This window comes from Fundulus heteroclitus, chromosome 15 (assembly GCF_011125445.2).
Source record: "Fundulus heteroclitus isolate FHET01 chromosome 15, MU-UCD_Fhet_4.1, whole genome shotgun sequence".
Taxonomy (NCBI): domain Eukaryota; kingdom Metazoa; phylum Chordata; class Actinopteri; order Cyprinodontiformes; family Fundulidae; genus Fundulus; species Fundulus heteroclitus.
This window is the reverse complement of record NC_046375.1, coordinates 22,309,313-22,332,911: the sequence shown is the minus strand read 5'-3', so window position 1 is coordinate 22,332,911 and position 23,599 is coordinate 22,309,313. Positions and strand designations below refer to the sequence as shown.

At 44.2% G+C, this 23,599-nt stretch overlaps 1 protein-coding gene across 3 annotated transcripts in view; it reads left to right on the top strand.

Annotated features, from left to right (window-relative positions):
* ches1 (checkpoint suppressor 1) overlaps positions 1-23,599 on the top strand; it is a 96,874-nt gene that overhangs the window by 33,654 nt on the left and 39,621 nt on the right. For 2 of the 3 annotated variants that reach the window (XM_012868908.3, XM_036147671.1), the window contains exon 2: positions 8,983-9,582. In XM_012868908.3, coding sequence (XP_012724362.2) covers positions 9,001-9,582 — 582 coding nt within the window. In that variant the 5' untranslated portion in view covers positions 8,983-9,000. Of the gene's footprint in view, positions 1-8,817; positions 8,841-8,982; positions 9,583-23,599 lie in introns of those variants that run through there. The other variant, XM_036147672.1, reaches the window with a different exon arrangement.

The window sequence follows — 23,599 nt, the reverse complement described above, 5'->3', positions numbered from 1 at the left end:
CTCTCTTTGTGCTGAACCGATGTTCACCGAACGCATTCACGTCTACGTGCTTGCAGCTGTTGTGAGCTGCCTAGCAGCATAGAGTGCAGCACAGGCACAGGGGTCAGGAGTATTCCTCAGGGACACCCTGACCCTGACCTCCATCCCATAATCCTTTGCTGCTGTAGATGACAGAAAAATAAGACACAGTCAGAACTTATAGGATGTGATTGGTGAGTCTTTGCTTCCTTAAGGCCCCCTGGAACCCTGATGTTTGTCACCAGGGAAAGGCTGCACTACGAGATGGTGGGGGGGGAAGTAATTTTGCAGCCCTGAAATTGGGAACGTCGCACGGCTCCCTGCAAACCCTGCTGACATATATGTAGCAGAAGTTATTATTTTCCAGTCTCTTAGAGACTTCTCATTTTCCCCTTTTCTCTGTTGGTCTTCTTTTCCCCTTCCTTCCGTCCATCCGGTCTATGTGAAGGAAGGATAAAGGTCGTCCTTTTGTCATCAAAACTCAAGATTAGTTTTGCCTCGGTGCATCTGACTCTGCTTTATCACTGTGGCCAGAGGAGCCACAAGGTTCAGCTCACGCCTCTGCAAGTAAAGTAATAACTCCTACCATCCGCTATTCCATTCTTTGCTGCTATCTCCTACACTACTATTACTACTCCATTCAGGGGTAGGGGGATTATTTTCATGGCACTGGCTTTATTGCAGCGTATAGTGAAGACTGACAGGGAAGCGGGGTGCACGGGGATGTGTCACGCAACATATGTCACTGGCAGCAATCAACCTGGCGCAGTTCTAATGGTTGCGTTGGTCCTTGGAGGCCCAGAGTAAAGTATAAATGAGCTGCTGACAGCGTGTCAGAAGCCAAACTGGGTTGTATTTTAATATTTCTGCGTTGATGTGGTTTTTTTGGGGGTTCGGTCTTTTGATGACTTGGTGATTTTTTGCTGAAAGTCAGTTTGGCTTATTGGTGCTGCAGCGCAGAACGGTGAAATGAAGGGCATTGCTGAAATGTTTCCCTTTGGCTTCGGCTCTCAACGTGCCTGACAAAAAAAAAAAAGCTTCCGAGAGGGAATGGAGATCTTGGGAGGATTACGTAAATATGGCATGTGATCTAGGCGAGTATCTGCGAGAGCATGAATGCGGCGTAAGATGATTACACTGTCAATTAGAGCACATGAATTAGCTTACACCCTGTCTGCTCTCTGAGGAGTTTATTAACCTTTTTTCCACTTGTGTAAACACTGCTGGCCCCGGCTTCCAGCTGTAAGGACTTCAGAGGCTCGGAGCTGACTGGAGGTCAGCTGGGATACGTCGAGGTCACTGACAGCATTCCAATTAGATAGCCCTCATGATACTGTGTGCTATCACCATCAGTGGGGTCAATCTTAAAACGCATGAAAATGTTTGGGTTTTAAAGGCGCACGTTTGTAAGGAACTGTATCATACTGACTAATATAAGCACCTTTTTTTTGCATTTGAAAAGCTGCAACAAGTTTTTAACTGGTATGTTTATAGAACGAGCTTTGGGAAAGGGTGTCCAAATAAGCGTTTTCGTTCGCCATTTACAGTCTTTTACTGAAGAAATTTTTTTTATTTAACCATAAAAGTCAAGCAAGTCCATGTAAAATCGTACTAGTAGACTGGAACAATTAAAAACTTTCCTAAGATGTCATGGGAGTACTTCTGTTTTTTTCTATGATCTGAGCTTTTGAATGCGTCTATGAGGAACTATAGTTAACTAAATATCAAATATGGTCTGTTTGTTTAAAGATAAAAAGTAACCATATTTATTTTTGAAATGCAATGTGGGATCCAATTGATTTGCAATATCAAGTTTCTCCCTCCTACAGAAAACCAGAGCTAAATGAAATTCCAACGTAGCCATTGTTAAAGGGCAGCTGACTGTCTACATGAGTCAGTATAGATGTAGAATCAGCTTGTTGTTGAGGTTGGAATTTTTGTTTGGGTGTAATTCAATACATAGACAAACAGTGCTTATAAAAACTTTGGGATGGTCATACTGTCCTTTTTCGTGTTGTACATTTATAGTTTTTGTCCTTTCACCGCCTCTTTTTCAGGTGTGAAATAAATATGTCTTTTTTAGATTCATTTTAACAGAAAAAAGCATTACAAAAACAAAAGGTGTTGGTTAGAAGAGTGGAGACAGGGCAATCAGGAAATGAAAGTTGTTTGTCTTCTGTACATTGGATTCCCATTTGTGTTTTCATCACCTCGTTTTCTGATTGGCTACCCGTCCCATGTGACTGGCTGCATGCTTGATCCTTTCCTCAGGGTACACCCGGCACACTAGAACAGGGGTGGTCACCAACTTTTTTGAAACTGAGAGGTACTTCACTGTTACAGTGTCATACGAAGGACTACCTGTACTGATCTTTGAACTAGAAGACTCTAAGCTCAACGTAAATTTACATAAAAATTAAAATTTCTCATGCTTTTGTCATTTTTAAATTTATATAAATGCAGGTGAGATTAAAAAGGAAAAGCAAAAGGATAAAATACAGTTTTAGATGCTGCTCACTGGTGGGAGCGAGGGTGCCACATGTGGTCCTTGGAGGCTACCTGGTGCTCACGGGCACCATGTTGGTGACCCCTCCACATGCTAAATATACCCGATTTGAGTTAGGAGCAGTCCCGGCGTCCTTCCGAGCAGATTACATCCCTTTTGATACACCACATATGGCAAGAATATCTCTTGAGATTCTCTTTAGAGCCATCATAATAACGGTGACCATAAGATTGTCGTAAGGGAAAGATTGGGCAGATCGTGCTGTGTGAACCAGACATTGGCAAATGTTGACTGATTGGCCTTTAAATCAGGATGCAGGAAACAGCTTGGCTTCCATGCTGTATTTGTCAAATCAGTTTATTGTACTTTTGTCGTATAACTAATAGCAGTGAGTTAGCACATAGCCTTGAAGGATCCCAGTGTTGAACGTGATGATGTTGGAAATGCTTTTTTCCAATGCAAACTGAATCCTAGTCAGTAATCTTAGATTTATAAAGACAACGTGGCAGTATTCAGGCCAAATAGGAGATATTTATTTATCGTCTCTAAGGTATAAGGGTACAAAACAATTTGCCAAAATCAGTTTTTAGAACCCTGGCATAGTTGTCTTTTTTTATACAACATTGTCCTTGTCTTGATATATTCACAGAAGGGTAGAGGAGTAAGTCAGTTGTTACATTTAAACAGATGCCTTTAGTAAAATTTATGTGACATAAATCGCTTTCTCAAAACATGGCCCTGATGTTTCACGAAGGAGTTTTATTTTCTGATTGTTAATGACTTCTTAGTAAATCGAAGTTTTGCTTGTCTGAGTGTAGCCGGGCGAAGTTACAGATGCAAAAACTTCATCAGATTCCCAAAGAATATCAAAGGTAAAATTAACAAAGATAACTCTAATTGACTGGCATAAATTCAGTGCTTTGTCTGAACAAATCCGGTTTGCAATAGCTATAAATTTTCTTAATACATTCAACATTTTACCTTTGTCACGATACTGTTGAAAAGCTCTGCGAGCCTACTGTAAATGCATTGTTCCGCAATAATAGCAGCAGTCTGATTTAAGTGTACCAGCAGCCACTAATCGTTCCAGAGTGGCGATTCCAGTGGAGAAAGGCATTTATTCTAAATGAATGGTGTCTTTAAAGTCCGTATGCTCAGGGTGCAGAGTGCAAACAGAGGCAGCATGGTGCCAGGGTCACAGAGAGAAAAGACACACTGTACTCACTTCCACTGCTCTAAATTATGCTGGCATGCCCTGGGTTCTACATGAAGAATGTGAAAGATGGATCAGACAGTGCGCTTGTGGTCCAACGCGCACACGTATACATGCAAAAAAAAAAAAGGGGGGGGGGGGTGAAGAAATGTGGACACGCCAAAAAGAGATGAACACAAATCAAATCAAAGCACGCAAACACAAAAGAGATCCAGAGAATGAGGAAGACAGAGGGAACAGCAGAGTCCCATCTGTCAAACAAATGTGAGGATGCTCCTAACAAACACGCGCTGCTGCGCACACAGACACACCACAGCAAGCATCATTTAGTCTGAACTTGAGCGATATCTGCATTTGTCCTTTAGCAGTGGGTCCTCGGGGGCCGCTGTAGAAGTTGCATGGAAGTTTGTTTAGAGCTGAGCAAGTGTGTTAAGCTTTATGAGAGCCCTTGGGAGCCTCAGTGGCGCACACACACACACACACACACACACACACACACTCGCTCGCAAACAAACTCACATCTACACACAAAACATGCACAAGCTCAGGCACGAGGCTTGGGCGGCAGCTCGCAGTGGCCCCAACCAACAGTGAGGAGTTTGTTGTCATAGCAACAGTAAAATGAGATGACTTTACTGTCAGCCGTAATGTTTCATGGCCCCCTTGCCGCTATGGCAACATAACAAGGAGGAGGAAGAGGAGACGGGAGAGAAAGAGAGCATCAGAGGCATCTCTGCATTCCAGTGGACTCCTACCAGGAACAATGTCACTGCAATGTCCTTTCTTCCTCCTCAAGACAAACACAGTCACAAACGCCCCCCCCCCCGACGAGCCTGTCAGAGACGGCCGTCAACACGCGCACACACCTTGAAAAGCGCTCTCCACCTCGCCCATCTCTTTGATTTCCCGCTCACCGTTTCCAGCGCCCTCGCCGCCGCCGCCGCATCGTCACCGGGCCAATTTGAATTCATTATGCTCAATGTCAATATTGGTGCAACAACGGCGTACCTCCAGACAGGTACAGCTTGTTGAATGAGCATGCACGCTTGTCAGACAGCGGGAGAAGCGAAGCGAGCGGAGAGACGACGGGAAGCGGGAGCGAGATCAAAGGCGCGCTAGCTCCCGCTAAGCGTTTTCCCGCGCCGCAGAGACTGTAGGAAAGAGCGGCGAGGTGACTGTGGGCCGGCCCGGCCCGGCTATACGCGGCCGTGCATCACGGCTCTATATTTAGCTCAGTCCTTCCACAGCAGCCTGTCAACACTGTTAACCAGCTATCTGCGCTGATAAAAAGGTGAAAAACGGGAGATGGGTGGAAGAGCAGCAGACACATGGAAGGGGGGGAGGCAGACGAGAGTGGAGATGAGTTGTTTTGCTCTGTCGCCATGGTGACATGGCAGCCGGAGCCGTGGCACGCTGACAGTTGTCACGCTGCGGCCGGTCGCCGTGGGTGACAGCTGTCAGTCAACGGCGCCGAGCGAGGGGACAGATCGGCCGATGATCACCTTGGATTAGAGAGCGATCCCGGCACACAGAGACGGCCCGGAACATATCAAGCGTTAATCCCCGTGTCCTAATGGATGCTGTTCTGTGTCCGCATCTGTGGTTACATCCATACACTGAGGGAACAAACGGGTGGAACTGGACCAAACCGGATATTTTGGTTGGGTAGATCTGGGTAGATTTACGGTATGTAAGTTAAGTCCATCCAATTGTTTGGATGCCTTTGCTTACGTTAATTAGTTGCACGTTGTTCTGATCTTTTTGCCCATACTGTTTCTCTTTCCAGTTGGAAAAAAAAAAAATCCCTGACAACCACGGGTAAGACGTCCAGAGCTACGGAGTCCATTTGCTTTCCCTGGTCACTCTGGGTCACTCAACTCTTCCCACAGGTAGAGTTGGGTGACCCGATATTAGGGAAAACATGGCAGGAGGTTGTTAAAGGTCACTATAGCGCAGCGACTTGCACTAAGGCCCCGTGCACACGACAACAATCCATTAGAAACAGGGAATGATTTTCTGTTCACGATCTACATGACAAGGTTTTAATTGCGATCTCCGTGCACAACACTGGTAGAGATGTTAAAAACTGGGTCATTTCCGTGCCAGCCACTGATTTCCACTGACTGCAATCATACTGCGCATGTGCCAGGGATTCCCCGTACAGGAAGAGTGTGTTTTTCCTCTGTACAGGACAACGGACGCCGAGATGTTTGTTAATCCAACCGCTCTGGGATCTGCTTTTAGATCATGCTTTTTTTTAGAGCAAACGCGCACCGTCGTGGTGTAGCTACACGGACGGTAGCAACGAACCGACTTTTCTGGTTTGACATCGTCCTGACCACAGGGCCTAAATGAACAACATACCTAAAGAGAGTCAGCGTCTTTCTGCTTAGGGTTCTCCCAAATGTAGAACCCAGTTAGGTTGTCCAGCTACTGAAAAAAAGAGATTGATTTCCAATCCAACATGATTTATTGAAACAAAGTAGCATTTGTTCACAGCCACTGTTTTTGGTTATTAAACTTGCATTTTCATAATGACTTTACCAAAACATCTTAATCCGTACCCAAAGCCTTTTCTGTAGCGTTAAACTGCCAACGTCCCCAATTATAGTGCAGGGTAATAACTATTTAATTGGTTATTTATTGCAGCCCAGATCTGTGTTGTGTTTTGTTTTTTAATACAGAAATTGCTTAAACAATGGGTACAATTCAGCATTCTTGATCTCCTCACATCCCTATTTACAACACATCCAGTCTGCATGAGACAAAGGAAAATTTAGACTTTTAAATATTGCACATTGTGATGGCAAACTAGCTGCGAAAAGCTTGATTGCAGCTGAACGGTACTCCTCTATCTGCAGACGTCAGTCACACCAGGGGACCTGTGAGAGAAGTTAGTCTGGAGCGCTGGGTTCAGCTCAGCTTAACAGCCACGTTGATTTAAGCTTCAGTGCTGTCACTGAACTAAGTAAATGTTAAATTCGTGCTCCGGTACTGAAACTTTTTAGCCTGACATGGTCATACTCAATTCTAGTCAGAATTTGAGTCTGATACTGCTCCATAGAGCTGTGATTATGGGCCATGTTTCGAACGAACCAGGAAAAAAAATTACTCTGCACTCAATTGGATAGACCTACAACCAATAAGAGCAACGGAGTGTGTGACGTATGTTAAGCGATGCATAGTTGTTGTCAACGGAACTCAACTGTTAGCCTAGCATAAGAAGATGAGCGTTAACGATTTTTGCCGGTGTTGCAAAAAGAATGTAAGGATCCAAGGAGTCCTTCAACACACGAACCTGTCGATATCTTCTAGAACAGACCTAATAGCAGAATCTACACACCTCAACTCTCCAGCGGCAGCCATCGTTGTTGTAAACGAATTCAACCCAAACGCGCTTTGGTGACATGGTTGATTACGTTACCGATGATCATCTGTCCATCATCGTATAAAGCCCGCCCTGACAATTTGATTGGCCCGTCAGATATTGGGCGAGCATACTCAAGCTACTATTGAGCAATGCCAGACCGAACTTCCCGACCTAAAACGTTGTGGGCGGGACTAAGTTCGGAATGGCACCCAGGCTAGAAACTTTTATCTGCCACAAGTCTTTTGACTGCTTTGATTTATTTTATAAACGCACTTCTGAACACATCAGCCTTACTATTTTTCTGCTAAACAACTCAACAAATGAAGGGAACGGCTGAACTGTAAAAACATCTTCTGAGTGTAGCTCACCGTGGTGTCTGGGTGGAAGTTAACCAAGGTGTCTTGTTGGGTCTTGGCCATTGTTCCTCAGTGCATTTGCTCTATGAACTTAACGCCCAGTGCCTTTTAAAGTGGAGGTCTTAGACCACAGTTCCTAAAGACTGGTCTCTTGCAACTTGCAGACATTTACCAGGTTAACACGCCCAGATGAAACGGTGGAATTATCTCTTGCATTCAGGTTTTAGAGTCCTGGCAACAATCTCTTAATTTGATTAATTTGTGCATCACCAGAGAGAGACTCGTCTTAATGTAGGACACCGGTCCTGGAGGACTGAGGTTATAGATCCTTGCTTTAACACAATAACGTCAGAGCAAATCTGCTCCGACACATTAAGGCAACCAGAGCCTTCATGTACCGTTGGCCTAAGGTACCAGGAAACGAGATGCTAAACAAAACGTCTCATCAAACTACTGAGGTAGAATTTGCTACTATATGAAGTGGCCAATGCTGAACATCACATTTCCAAATTAATATGCTTTTTGATAATATAAATGTTTTATTGTTTAAATTGAATACCCTCCAAAATTCCTGTTTTGCAGAGTATATGCTTTTGCTTTCATTCATGTTTGCGTGGGTGCCTCCTTGTGTGTGTGTGTGTGTGTGTGTGTGTGTGCGTGTGTGTGTGTTCTCAGGCTCAGAGCGGCTAGAGCAGATTACGTTTTAGCTAGGGCTGCTGCCGGGCGCCTTCCCACAGCTGTCTGTGCTAGAGGACAATCAGAGGCCCGGCGGTGAGCCTTCTTCTGATTGTGGTGTGACGCTCGGGCCCGTTCCCCTTCAATTACTGCGCTCTGCCTGCGTGTAACGAGCTCAGCGTTGCTCTTATGTTGGCAGGATAATGGTCCGATTGGAGCGGGGACGGATTTGAACTCGCACTTTAATTTGTTTCGTTTCTCGGCGAATTACGCCGATCATGATCATGTCTTGTCACGGACGTCCCGCTGTGGAACTAAGTCTCATCATTGGACGACCGTTTTTCTGATGTTGTAAATCCAGGAATTTCAGATTTAACCGGGTCTCTTCGCCGCTCTCAATTATCGCGCCGCCCCTGACAATTACATTTTCTCATGCCGCAGAGATGTTAAATCACCGACACAGTTTCTGAGCCCCTGCAACCATTAGACCTTTAACAGTTTCCACGTGTTATGACAGCAACCCCGTGTAATGTCAATACCGTGCTGTTACACTGGTAATTAGAGGGTAGTTGTACAAGGAAAGATTTCCTCAGCCGTTGAAGCACTAAATTTGCCGCACCAGTCAGAATTAGATGGAAAGCCTCAGAGGGAAATGATGATGCAGATTTTTCCTCTCAGATGTAATTCGGCCTAATTGCAAAGGTAGTCAAATTCTCACATTTTTGACCTTTAACAGAAGTGAAGGCTTAATATAACGAACGACTTACGTTTCACAAGCTGACCTTCTTTCTGTTCTTTCCTTTTCCCATTTTGTCTCTCTCCTTCCATTTCTGCCGCTCCACAGGAGTGAGCCCTGGGCTGGATGGGACCCACCATGCCCCCCAGTAAGAAGGCCCAGAGCCCCAGCAGTGGAGCCAGCGCGTCGCAGGGCATGAGCCCGCCCTACCGGCAGGGGGACGCCGCCACGGCGGCGTCTGAGGCCGAGGCGGCCGACCTGTCGCTCTCCGTGTCCGCCTCCTTCTCCAAGGGCGAGGACGAGGAGCTCACCAGCCTCTCCTGGCTCCACGAGAGCACCGACCTCCTCAACAGCTTCAGCCACTCCGGGCTGCGTAGCGTCTCCCCCCTGCAGGACCCCGACAGTCAGCACCCGCGCTCGCCCTCCTCCTCGTCCCCGCCCCCGGACGACGCCCTGCTCGCCGACGCGCACTCGGCGTACGACCTGGCGGCGGGGGCCAACCGGAAACCTCCGTACTCCTTCAGCTGCCTGATCTTCATGGCCATCGAGGACGCGCCCAACAAGCGGCTGCCAGTCAAGGACATCTACGGCTGGATTCTGGAGCACTTTCCGTACTTTGCAAACGCCCCGACAGGCTGGAAGAACTCGGTGCGGCACAATCTGTCGCTCAACAAGTGTTTCAAGAAGGTTGATAAGGATCGCAGTCAGGTAAAGAAATGAACAGTTCTGTTATCCCTTTCTCGCCGACCGCTTATTGTGGAGCCTTTTATGCTCATTTTGGTTGTCAGCACTGCAGCTCCATGCCAGAAACAACTTCTTCTTTTTAGAGATCCAGATTAAAATCTACTTAGAACCTTTGGGTGGGTGCATTGGGTTTTATGCAAATGAACTCAAATGATGAGACGTTTCTTGAATTCTCAGGTTACTGCTCAGTCCACGTGTTCAAACTGTTTTTTTTAAATGCAATTAAGCAATATTAATGCATCTAATACAACTTATTCTTGTCATGCTTTTGTTTTAGGACTAAAAATAAACCTTTGTACCACAAACTGAAAGCTAGATTCTTAAAACAAAACAAAAAAAACTTACATTGCACATCTCTGTCTGTGCAATAGCACACGGTGAAGCATAATGCTGGCCGTAGACGACTGGAAACAACCCTGTTAGACTCTGCTTTAGCCTTCAGCCCGGGGTCGAGGTTCACCTTTTCAGCAGAGTGACTGTAAACATAGAGCCAGAGCTACATTACAATGGTTTAGACTTTAGAGCAAAGCATACTCATGTGCGAGAATGTCTTAGTCAAAGTCCAGAGCCAAAGCTACATGAGAATCAGATGTAAGACTCCGTCCTTGAGCTATTTTTCAAAGATGAAGGGGCAGCAATAACGCACAACTCCTTGTTTGTCCGTTACAGCGATGTCCAGACCTTTTGCCCAGAAATGTCAAGAGGAAATATTTGGGGGCCACAAAACTTTTATTATTATTATTGTTATTATTATTGTTTAAATGGCAAAAACTTTTTTAATCAAACATTTGTCATCTTTACCTGCTCAACAAGAAATTAAATACCCAATACTTTAATGAAAGTTAATAATGACTTTGTCATAATTCTGTAGGAAAAAAAACAGGAAAAAAGACAAGGATCTGTCAACCAATGTAGAAGTGCACAAAAGAAAAAAAATTATCTGCATATAATTTCCTACATTTTTTTGTGTGTGTTTTCCTCAAAAATAACCGATATGGGTCATTCTTTCTTTATCTAACCAAGTATAAGAAATAGGTGCACCCAAGTCAGATTTTCAGTGAAATGTCTGGATGTTTTTGGCCATATTTACTATAAATTAAATAATTCAAGTAAAATGAAAAAAAAATGTGTTTGCCCAAAGAGAACTTAGTGTTACACCTTATATTTTCCATTTTAAGAAGAATTTTAGTTTGTCCCTTTTTGAAAAGGCCTCGCATCCGTAAAGGTTGCTCCCTTAAGTTTTCTTTTATGTGGATCTGCAGCAGCTGCCTGGGTTGTCAAAGCAAATTTATGCCTTTCTTGAACTGGGTTCAAGGGCCGCGCAAAATCACCCAGAGGGCCTCAAATGGCCCCTAGGCCACACATGGGACATCCCTGGTCTGTTATCTTAAATACAGTGAGGTTTGTGGTTTTAATGTGACAAAATGTGAAGATGTTAGAGAAAAGGAAAGGCGCTCCATCTTGGAGTTAATCTTTGATAAAGATACTTGTAGGTCATCTTACCTTGCTGCACCCCAGTCCACCTGCCCCCTGCTGGACAGCAACAGGGACAACAAAGATCTTCATCAAAATCCAGCCGGTTTCTGTTGATGGGTTCCATTTCACACATCTGGGAAGTAAGACCAGTCTAGGGATAGCTACTGATAACCGGGTCGCTATTTATAACGCGTGCGTAAATGGAAATCTTCTGAAAAATCAGAGTCAATTCTTGATGAAAACCATCTTGCTCCAGAAATGCACCCTGATTACGAGCATGGATTATTGATTACCAATTGCAGTCGGTCCACATGTTAAATTAATAAATAACACGAGCCTCGTGTATAAGCCTTAAATCTCTCCGTGATGTGTGGTTAGACCTTATTTCCCTGCCAGACAGTTATCAGCCGCTCGCAGACACATTCAGCGTGAAGTCAAACACATTGCGTATTTTGTCTACAGCTGTACCAGAATCGGCCTTATCAATAGTTGATGATCTCTGCTTTCATAGTTCTCTTTCACTCCGACGTTCTGTGCCTCCCTGGTGGGAAGAGCGCTTCGCTTTTGATTTAAGTCTCGATGCAGCCTTTTAATACCGGCTTTCCCAAGCAGATTTTTTGCTCCGGGTAAAGTGGGAGCGAATCCCTCTCTCAATTAGCGCTAAATTAATACCGGAGGATTTAATAACACAGATGCCAGCAGCCTTTAGATCCTGTCTTGCCCAAGGGGCCGCTAGGCGGGGCGCGGGGGGGACATACGACGAGGATCAATGTTTCTGGGATGGAGGTCGTACCAGAGGAGGTGACTGCTTTTGCTGTCTGGCTTTAACCAGGATGGGATCTGGACCGTGTGTGTGTGTGTGTGTGTGTGTGTGTGTGTGTGTGTAAGAGAAAATGCACGAAGGGGAGTGTGTGTGCACACGCGCACACACGCTTGCGCTGGGCTGTCATCTGGCTCTTGACTACGACGGCCCAGAGTTTCTCTTGTATACATATCTCCATAGTAACAAGGTTGCAGTTGACATAAAAGTATGCTGTTGCTGTAGCAACGGCAAAACTGATTTGGCTTTACCGACTTGGATGTGTGTGTGTGTGTGTGTGTGTGTGTGTGTGTGTGTTTCAGAGGTGTTGAGTGGAGGGTGGGGGGGAGTACATGTCCTCCTCTTATGTGCACATATGTGCTTGTGTGCATGTGCGGAGCAGCTTGTGGAGAGGTGATTCTGGCAAGGACGGCTTGTCTTGTCTTCCTGTCACTGCACACTGCTTAAGACAGCACGCTCATTAACCCCTCAAACCCATTCTCCTCTCTCTCTCTCTCTCTCTCTCTCTCTTTCTCTCTCTCTTTCTTGCACACGAGCACACACGGAGCAATTCTGACACGCAAACAAACAAACGTGCACCGACGTTGGCTCTCTCACACACACGCACACACACACACACCCCAACACGCATGAATGCGTCGAAGGGGCTAGACACGCGCAGGAGCATGAGCGCGGGCGCCGGTGTGGAAATGAGGGCACATCTCTGCAGACTCTTACTCTACCTGCCAGGAGCTGGGCTTTATCTGAAGCTGCAATTACAGAATCTCTGTAATTTCACTCAGACTCTCTCTGCCATTTTTTTTTTAAGCTTTTCACAGAGAATGTCTGCATGTGAATACCCCCCCCCCCTTCCTCCCCTCCCCAACTCACGTACACCTGTTTATTTCCTTTGAACCGAGCATGCAATTACAGGCTGTAAGATACCTTTACCGTGCGCTGCGTTGCGCTTTTTTTTTTTTTTTTTTTACTCGCCGCTCTCGCCGTGGAGGAGAGCGAGAGATAAGAGGGTCTCTGAAGGGGAGGTCAAGTTATGGTTACGAGGGATAAATCCAGATGCGTCGGCGCTCACGAGGAGGAGAGCGAGGGTGGAAGCGCGAACACACCGAATTATATTCCCATCAATTTACAGAGGGGGAGATTAATATGACAGCGGCCTATTTGTTCCAGTGGCTGTATTTCTGGGTCATATCCAGGTTGATGAGAAGATGGGGTCTGGTTCGGAGCGAGCTCACCGCACAGCGTGTGTGTGTGTGTCTGTGTGTGTGTGTGTGTGTGTCGATTTCGTTGCGTGCGGGAGCTCAAAGTGGCGAGCGAGAGCGTGAGAGAGAGCGTGAGTCTCGCAGTTGCCATGGCTTTGTTTACAAACAGGATTCTTCTCCGCGCTGAATGACATGCCTTAATGGCAAGTGTTGTTGCCCTCAGCCGTGTGGATCAGCGACTAGAGATCAATGTTGCAACAGTGCAGCACACACACACACACACGCACAAACACACAGACTCAGCGATATCTCTCTCAAAGGCTCTTATGAAATCACAGCGGAGAGGCAGTTTTGTAATCTGAGACTCGCTGTGAAGTCTCTCGCCGTTGCACTTAAGTGTGTCACCCCGAACTTAACCTCACCCTGTTCAGATGAGAGGTCTCCTTGATGTTTTCACTTTTAAACAGTGGGAGAATTTCAGGTGCGGGTAGAATTGCCTGGTTAAAACGTTCTTGGTTGTGTGTTTGTTTTCTCATAGTTTTTTTTTAAACTATGCCTAGCAGAAGCCTGTCAAAGCAACATAATGCTGGATGCGACATGAAGATGTTTTAGGAAATGCCACACATCTGCTAGCTGCTGCCGAGATCGCTGCACATTGTCCTGCAAGAGTGGGCACGGCATTTCTTTCTTTTTTGGGGGCAGAAAAAGACATTTTCTGTAATGATCAGAGGCAGGGGACCCAAAATTCAGCCAGACCAGCAGAGGTTTCTTTAAAAAGAAGGATTTTAATACCAGAAATCAAAACAGAGACAAAAATCCAAAAATAACCTGTTGTAACAAAAATGGCAGAAAAACAAACAGTCCAGTTGTGCAAGCAGGGCAGGAACAGACAGGACAGGATGGCTCAGGTTACTGGAGACAAAGGGGGTCAAAAATCCAAAAGCAAAAAACAGAATCTTGCAGGAGGAGACTCACCCATAACTCAACAAGACGACCTGGCACTGATGTCTGGTCTCAACTGTATATATGGAGGAGGAAGCAGGTGGAACCGGTCAGAGATGATTGCAACAGGGGTGGAGTAGGGCAGGTGTGCAGAGTGGGTAATTAGACCAGACATCAGTGCAGAAGATCAAAACAAGAAATAAACCAGAAACCAAAGCTAAAAAGCTGACAGGACAAGTGGACAGAAACCACACCAAACTTACTGAGAAACGAAATCACTCTAAAGTAAAAACCTAAAACAGAAAATAAAGCTAAGACTAAGACAGATGACAAAACAAGATAAACTAACAGTAAATAAAAACCCAGACAGGACACAAACTCAAAGCAAGCAGAGAACCTAAAGCAGGAGAGGAAAATGACTCAAAAATAAAACCAGAACAGAAACCAGAATATTACATTTTCTGCTTCTAACATCCCAGAAATGCACTGACCGGCGTTTTGCGGCCAATTTCTGATCTCTGACTTTAGTAACGCTGAGTTGCCATTTCCGATTTTTGCCAATTGACGTTTAAAAAACTTTTTTTTTTTCTAGCCTCCGTCATTACTTATGTATATTAGGAGTAGAGGCAAGGTCACATGGCATGAAGCTAAAAAAAAAAGCATTTTACTAAGATTTTAAAAAAAGACAAAACAATTAGGAAGTTTACTATTCAAACCACTTTTGTCCTCATATTTTAGTGATTAGCACGGGTAGCGGCACTAGGAGGGATGTCACGATACAGCCAGCCTATGAGACAATACGATGATACTTTATTGGGGGTTTATTCAATTCAATTCTATTCTATTTATATAGCGCCAATTCATGAAACATGTCATCTCAAGGCAAAGTCAAGTTTCAATCAGATTATACAGATTGTGTTAGATTATATAGATTGGTCAAAATAATTTCCAATCTAAAAGAAACCCAATATATCGCATCAAGTCTTGACAAGCAGCATTCACTCCTCCTGAAAGAGCGTATAGCCACAGGGAGAGTCGTCTGCATTGTCCATGGCTTTGCAGCAATCCCTCATACTGAGCATGCTTGAAGCGACAGTGGAGAGGAAAACATTTCATTTGTAAAAATGCTTTACTAAATAGGAGGTGGCCCTTGTGCCAGAAAGATTATGAAACTGCTCCCCTTTGGGCTTTAAAATAAAATAAAAGTTTCAATCATGTAAAACTGGGCTTTGGAGTATCCCGGTTCAGTGTGTAGTTGTCCTGTTTAGGCTTGATCACGACAAGTGCTTTTGCAGTCCTGTCACGATAAATACTGTGAAATAAACTGTGTTGCTACACTCCGACGCAAACACCAACTTTAGAGTCTGTAGCAGCTAACAGTAGGTTAGCGGCGGTATTCTTCCAGTCTGTCACTTCATCCCCGTTTGAGTCTCCTAATTAGTATGGAAAAGGTTGTAACCCACACAGTTGTTAAAATGGTAGAACCATGGGGGGCTTCTTCCAGTGGTGTCAGTTAACTCAATGAACAGGACGAGCGGACTGTGTCAGTATAGCGGAGGAAATAATCGCTTTTCAAACTCAACTTAAAGGCCAAACATGGATGTGAAAGGGCTTGAAGCTGTAATCACGCTTTCATATCCTGGGGTCAGAGTAATCACTTAAACTTACTAAATCAGGTAGAATCAGATGTTGACCGCAGTTGAGTGACGCGTCTCGAGACCAACTTCACTTTGACAAAAACATGGTGCGATTATTTTCATACCATGAGATCTTGTCACAAACCCTAGAGGCTAGCAAAACTGAAACATTGCTGTGTGCGTATTCCCCGTGCAGTAAGGAGTCCAGCATTTCTAGCTTCAGCTCGTTACATAATAGACCGAAGACGAAAGCCAGAAAAGGATCGCACATAGAGCAAGTTTAATGTATTATGTGCAGCCTTCCTGTGATCTGGAAAAAAAAAAGTTTCTCAGCTTTACTGTTGCAAGAGAGATGCACGTCCTCGAAAAGTTTCCTTTTAAAATGCTTCATGCGTCTCTGTGTTTCTGACTCACTAACAACTTCCACTTTGAAGAGTGTTTATAGCGACACCTGCTTTTTATTTTATTTATGTTTTTGACCACTTGGTCAACTGCCTGGAGTGATCAAGCTGAAATTGTGGTCACCAATGAGCTGGGGTCCTGAATAGGCCCCTCGTGCATCTCTAGTAACATCTCGTGTGAGAAAGTTCTGCGGCTATAGGTAAGATCAGTAGGCTGACAGGAAGGGGGTGGAAGGAGCGCGGGTCGGATTCGAACCCGCGGTCAACCGCGTCGGTCGCGCTACCCGCTGCGCCACGATGCACCCATGAATATAGTTTCTATTCCTTTCAAATTTCAGACGTGGAATAAAATAGATTAAATTGGATTGTATTCAGATTAAACTAGATTTGCTATTCCGTTTAATTAATGAACAATTTGGAACAAAAGCTGAAATTACGTTTGATCTTGACAAATGATTTAATAAAGTTGCCTTAGCTAGTACGAAAGCCCAGATTAAGGATGTTTGTCGCAAAAGTTGCAGATTTTCAGAGCCAGCTGAAGAGCTCATCAGTCCTCTCACACCTGCCCAACAACAAGGAAATTAATTAACTGCGCTGTAAACATAAGAAAGCACTTAGTTTCTAATTGGAAAGGTATTTCTCCCAGGTGTCTATGGCCAAAGGGTGTAAAGAAATGGTCCTTGGTGCGTGAATGAAAGGCAACATGAATGAAATGGAACAGCCACTGTCCTGCAGAGCGGAGAACCCCTCGGCCGTTCTCAGGTCATTCGCAGACTCTAGCAAGTTTTTTTTTTCACTTCCAGGTTGATCCTGCATTTAGCTCCATACATGTTATCATCACCTCTGACCAGCTATTCTGTCCCCGCTGAACAAAAGCGCCATGTTTCATGTTTGAGGATGGTGAGTTCAGGAGGAGGAGTAGTGTTAATTTTCCTCTCTACACAAGGTTTCATATGGGGTCTAACTTAACCAGAGGGTCCCATCCACGAATTTGCTCCGCCCCCTTCATCCCCCGTGGCAAACTGCAAACAGGATTTAGTGTGGCATCTCCTAAATGATGCCTCTCTTCTTTCCACTCTTCAATTCAATTCAATTCAATTCAATTTTATTTATATAGCGCCAAATCATGAAACATGTCATCTCAAGGCACTTTACAAAATCCAGTTCAATCATATTATACAGATTGGGTCAGATTATACAGATTGGTCAAAAATTTCCTATATAAGGAAACCAGTTGATTGCATCAAAGTCCCGACAAGCAGCATTCACCCCTGGGGAACCGTGGAGCCGTCTGCATTGTACATGGCTTTGCAGCAATCCCTCATTCTGAGCAAGCATGAAGCGACAGTGGGAAGAAAAAACTCCCCATTAACGGGAAGGAAAACCTCCGGCAGAACCAGGCTCAGTATGAAAGGTCATCTGCCTCGACCGACTGGGGTTACGGAAGACAGAGCAGAGACACAACAAGAGAGACAAAAAAGCACAGAAGCACACATTGATCCAGTAATCTGTTCTACATTAGATGGTAATAGCGGGTGATCTGTCTTCTCTGGATGATGTCACAGTTAACAGAACGCCAGACCAGGTGTACTTTCTATGAAGAAAAAAAAGAGAGAGCAAAAAGTTAAAAGCTGAAATGACGACAGTCATTTCAATGTAATACAATGCAAAACTGGAGAACAGTAGAAATCAGTAGAATGAGAAAATTAGACCCTGATGTCCTCCAGCAGCCTAGGCCTATCACAGCACAACTATAGAGATAGCTCAGGGTAACATGAGCCACTCTAACTATAAGCTTTGTCAAAAAGGAAAGTTTTAAGATTAGTCTTAAAAATAGATAGGGTGTCTGCCTCACGGACCAAAACTGGGAGTTGGTTCCACAGGAGAGGAGCCTGATAGCTAAAGGATCTGCCTCCCATTCTACTTTTAGAGACTCTAGGAACCACCAGCAGACCTGCAGTCTGAGAGCGAAGTGCTCTGTTAGGAATATACGGGGTAATTAGAGCTCTGATATATGATGGAGCTTGATTATTAAGGGCTTTATACGTTAGAAGGAGAATTTTAAATTCTATTCTTGATTTAACAGGAAGCCAATGAAGCAACAGTCATATAAAACGTCCAGACTCGGCGTGCTGGAGAGACTTTGACGGCTACCCTTCTAAGCAGCGGGTCACACCGTAGAGGGTGGTGCGCTCTGATCATCTCACACCTTCAGCAAGTCAGGCAATGTGTAAGTTTGGCTTTAGGGTGTTTTGTCACAGTCGCTTTCGGGAAATGATTCCCTACCTTGAAGATCTGGTTCAGAATCTACGTGACGTGTTTTCTCTGTCAAACGGCCTCTCGGTCTGTAATGGTCTTATAGATAGAGATGTGAAAACTCTCACGGATGTTCCGTACTACATGTTTTCTGTCGTGACGTTGATATGAATCATACGTAGAAAACCCTGTTGTCACACGTTGCCATGCGTTCAGTCTAGCCCAGAGGTAGCAGTTTAAACAGCTGTAATCTGCTGCAGTTCCCGCATAAAAAGCAACATGTCAAGTCTTTGGGTTCTTTTTTTTTTTTTTTTTTTTTTTTTTTACTTTTGCGTTGACGACTGTTCTGGCTTTATATATAATAATAGTGTTTAAACGGAGGAACACTTTGCAGCAGTTAAGTTTTGCTTAACACTGGATGGGACAAGCTTTGGTACTAGCTGAAGAAGGAAGGGGCTTGTTTTCTATCTGGGAAAAGTCTTCAACCCTTCAAAGCATCGGTAAAGCCTGGCAAGTAGGCAGAGTTTTTAATGCGTTTTGACAAATGTGATTAATAATTAAAAAAAGGAAAGCGACGAGCCCTAGGGAAGCCCCCAGTAGCTTTGCATACACCTCAAATCAGGACTTTACTTCATCCCCCCTGCTGCTTTAGAAAGGTCCTGCGATCCCCTTCCACCCCACCCACCCCCCCCACCCTTTGGAAATGTACCAGGCATTATTTCTCCTCGTCTTGGCTGAAAGTATGAACCCGATTCTCAGGCATATATGTGGTTCACGCTGCACTTCTAGTTTCTTTTAATCCTCTTGTTTGCACGTTTACAATGTGTGCCGTGATGATGGATCCGTGCAGCACAGTGGCTTGATGGGGCTTTGTTAAAGGCTGAGTTAAAGCATTTCCGCCGCCTGGTGATGCCTCTTATTAAAACTGTATGCAGTCATAATATTAAGGCTGGCAATATAGATTGAGTCATGTTGTGCATGATCACACAGTGGATAACAAAGCATCCTACCCTGATGCTCCCATCTAGAGCGGAGCTGCGTGCGGTCGGAGCTTTATGTATTATTTCTAATCTCTTTTCCAACAGAGATATGGTGCTACTGGTAAGTCCAGTAGAAGAGGCAAACGTTTTTTTATAGCATGTTGTTTTAGTGGAGGACAATATTAATGTCCTGTCCTTTTTTTTCCCACACCAAACTGACTGCACCACAACATTAAAAGAAAATCACCCAGAACGACGGGTTGTCTTTGAAGGGTGGCCTCAAGAATGCAGTGTGCTCCCTTTGATGAGAGACGGAGAGATCCTCGAAGGATTCGAGTTCAAAACATAAAAAAAAAAAAAAAAGGCCAGGGTGGGATCTTCTTGGTCTGCTGTCATGGTGGTAGCAGACGAGTCATGGGTGCAACTGAAGGGATGTCACAAAACAGCTGAAAGAAGAACAATACATGTTCCTCATGCCAAAAAAAAAAACGAAACAGTTCTACATAGAGATCGGTGTGTGTTGCACAATGCGTGGACTAAGACTCCAAGCTTGGGAGACTCTTGCACACATCTGTAAACTAAACCTCTGGATTTATTGCAGCTGTCATGGCATCAATGGTGGAAAAAAAAGAATTAAATAAGCCCAGATCCTCGCTACAAGGTCTCCAATTTTCCTCAGTCGGGTGTTAGACTTGTACATTTGTTCATTTAACACTTTTTCTATGAACTCTTTTGTGTTATTTTAAATTTCTAAACACGCACTTTCATTTGCTTAATTTGCTGTAGTTGCTGCGGAGGAACTCAGGCATTTTTTATGCTTTGACAGAACAACAAAGCCTTTGATGAAGGTTGCTAAATAGCCCAGTCAGGAAGGAATTTGTCAAAGTCAAACATGTAAACCACGGGGACGAATAAAAATTTCTTCAAATTAGACTCTTACAAAATATTTTTGTTTACTTTGCTACTTTGTCACGTAAAAGGTGTAAATTTAACAAGGTTTGGCACGAAAGAAGGTATTTCAGTGGGTAAGTCTCCGTCGTCGTTATAGAGCTTATAGTATACTGTGTTTTATAGGTGTAAAGCACTGCCAGAGCTGGAAAACGCCGACCTTAGTAGGTACACATTGCAAAAAGAGAACTAAAAATAAGTAACATTTTCTGTATGTATTTCTCCTGGATTTGAGCAGGTAAATAAGATTATTTGCCAATGGAATGAGTATCTTTACCCCTAAAATAAGATAATTAGATATACTGCACTTGAAATATGATGATGGAGATGAATTGTTCCTATTTTAAGTGTAAAAATCTTATTCCATTGGCAAATAATCTAATTTACCTGCTCAAATCAAAGAAAAATAGTCTCATTTCAAGTAATATTTTCTTATTTTTAGCTCTATTTTTGCAGTGCAGTTGTAGCTAACCTGCCCACACATTTAAGCACGTTAACTATAGGCTGGGTGGAAAGGGTTATTTTATATTTGTCCACATGCATCTAAAATTTAATGAACAGTGCTCTTTGAAAGCTTCTTAAAAAGTCTTAATCCTAACATTTTACTGAATCTTGCAGAAAGCCTGAAAAAAAACATTTGAAACAGCAAAGTAGCAATCCCAGTGATCACCGGCTTTGCGACCAATATATGTGAGAGTGTGGATTGTTGGGCCTTAAAAACTCTGGCTTGTCAAATCCTTTTTTACACCTTAGTAAATTTACCGCGTTTTCCCCGTCTAAATTGATTTCACCCAAATGGGATAAATTAGCACAGTTTTGTGAGACTATTTTCACATTAAGATAGATACATTATTTACCTCGGGGAGATTTTCAACTTCCAATAGAATCTCTTCGGACAATTTGCAGAAAAAATAAATCACATTACCATTGTTCATACTTGTTAGCAAATGTGTTTCTTGGTTCACAAACGTAACTAAATGAGGTGTTTTTATTGTTTTGCCCTTTAATTCACCTCCACAGCGGCAAAACAAGACTGGGCTTATTACATGCTTAGTTTGATAAAAGAGGTAATATTGGTAGCTTATGGAAATAGCTGCTGATACAGAAAACATTGCTTGTTGTCTTTTTTTTTTATGTACCAAATGCTCAGTGAGAGCTCTGCTACCTTTTTTTTTCCTAGTTCACTGAATATGTAGCAGCTGGTTAGCTTAGCAAAGCATGAAGATCAGCAGCTCGTCTCGCCGTGCTCAGATATGGCATAATTTGACGCTCGTGTGACTCTCAGGGGTTAACAAGTTTGTTTTGGTGTAAAACAACATGGCAGCGTTTGAAAGAGCAAACTAACCTCTAAGTAGCACATTAGATGAGCAGTACGGTGCCAAGCAAAAGTTATTTGCTTTGAAATTTTTCACACTTTAACATGTTAGAACTAGACACGTCTACGTATTTGATTGAGATTTCATGTGTTAGCTCAACACAAAATAGTGCATGATTGTGAAATGAAAAACAATGCATGATTTTATTTTTATTTTTTTTACTTGAAACGTATATGTTGTGTGTTTTTTATTAAGTTCCTCATGTGTTGAACCACCTTTAACCTCACTTGCAGTCTTTTCATGTATGTCTCTACCAGCTTTGTCCATTCACTAGACCTTCATCTATGTGTCTTAGTGAGAGAGCTCGAGCTCAGTCAGATAGGAAGTCTGACTTGGAAACATCTGTTTCCAAGTCAGACTTTCTGTTACAGACTGATTCTTGAATAATGATGATAGGTCTGCACTTTGGGTCATTGTAACAGCGGAACAGGCATCGATCTAAACCATTCCTTTGCAGCACTCGCTGAACGTTTAGGGTCGCTAAGCAACCCCCCCCCTGCACGATCCTGGCGCTATCAGGTTTTACTGAGGAGATGACACGTGGTTGCACATTAGCAACAAAGAAAAGTTGCCCTTTTTCTCTCATTTGACCAGAGCACTTCCTTCCACATGTTTGATCAGGCCTACGCAGGTTGTGGAGAACTCCAAACAGGACTTCTTTCTGACAGGTAAAGGTCCACGCGACAGGTTAATGGTGCATTCAGGAACGCGGTAGCAGGACTTGTCTGGTTAGCACCAGCAGGGTCAGTGGCAGCAGGACTTTTTAATATCTCCCATTTCCATGGGAGACCAGCCCCCACAGCTTATATAACACAGGAAACAGATGTGCGCAACTCACAATCATCCCTCTATCTGAGTTTTTCTCCCCCGCCTTTCGCTCCTCTTTCTTTTTTTCTCCCCCCTCTTCTAAATCACATCATAATGTGTCCCAGACATGCCTGTTTTCTTCATCACCTGTATGTTCCAGGACATAAAAGGACTGCTGCTCTCTCAATGAATTCTCAGCCCGTCCCTCGCCCCCACCCCCTGTTTTTTTTTTTTTTTTTTTTTAAGTTGTGTAAAAAAGTCTAATGCGTGGCCTTGTCAGATTTAGTTTCATACTTTATCGGGTCTGTCTCAAAGTAGGGGCAAACCTTTCAAAGTGAGGGATTATTTGTTGTGTAATCCCGCTCGTTCGCTGTGCGGAGCTGCGGTTATGTGACTATTTTCAGGAACGCGCTGGATGTGGAACATAAATGAGGGCAAAATAAAATCACTCATCCCAGTAGAGGGAGACAAGATGGAAGAGAGGGGACGGACAATTGTTCCTCCTGTACCAAGCGCGCTGGCCTCTGAAACCAATTTCTGACATCATACGGGCTACGCATATCTCAACTTTATGACATTGTTTGAAAATGAAAACTCCATTTTACCTTTGCTCGCTTCCCTGATGATGCCTGTTGCCAAGGCGACTGCTACAACCCAGGTTACAGACCCTTCCTGTGAGATGCACCGTGTGATTGGCCTGGCTGCCGGGGAGGAGGGGGGTTCGCGGATGGCGGAACGAGATTGGCTGACTGGCTGGCAGAGGCGAGGGCCCCCAGCAGCCAGATATTCAGGAGAGAGCATTGATTTAATCGGTCGACAGCCAGACAGACACCACTCACACATATAGATGCATCTACACAAACAGTGGAGGGTGGGGGGGGGGGGATTTAGGCCCTGTGGGGGTCACCCCTGTGGGAGTTTGTGTATGTGTGCAATATCATGCTCTCCAGGAGAAGGCGTCGCTGGCAGTAATAAAAGCACTCCCATGAGCAGACCACACTGGGTAATATCACGCTCCCCGGGGAACTTGCCATACACACACACACACACACTTACCCACACACACACACACACTGAGCGAGGCTCAACACAGCTAACATAGTAATGCAAAGACTCAGACAGGCTGGTCGGAGGCACAA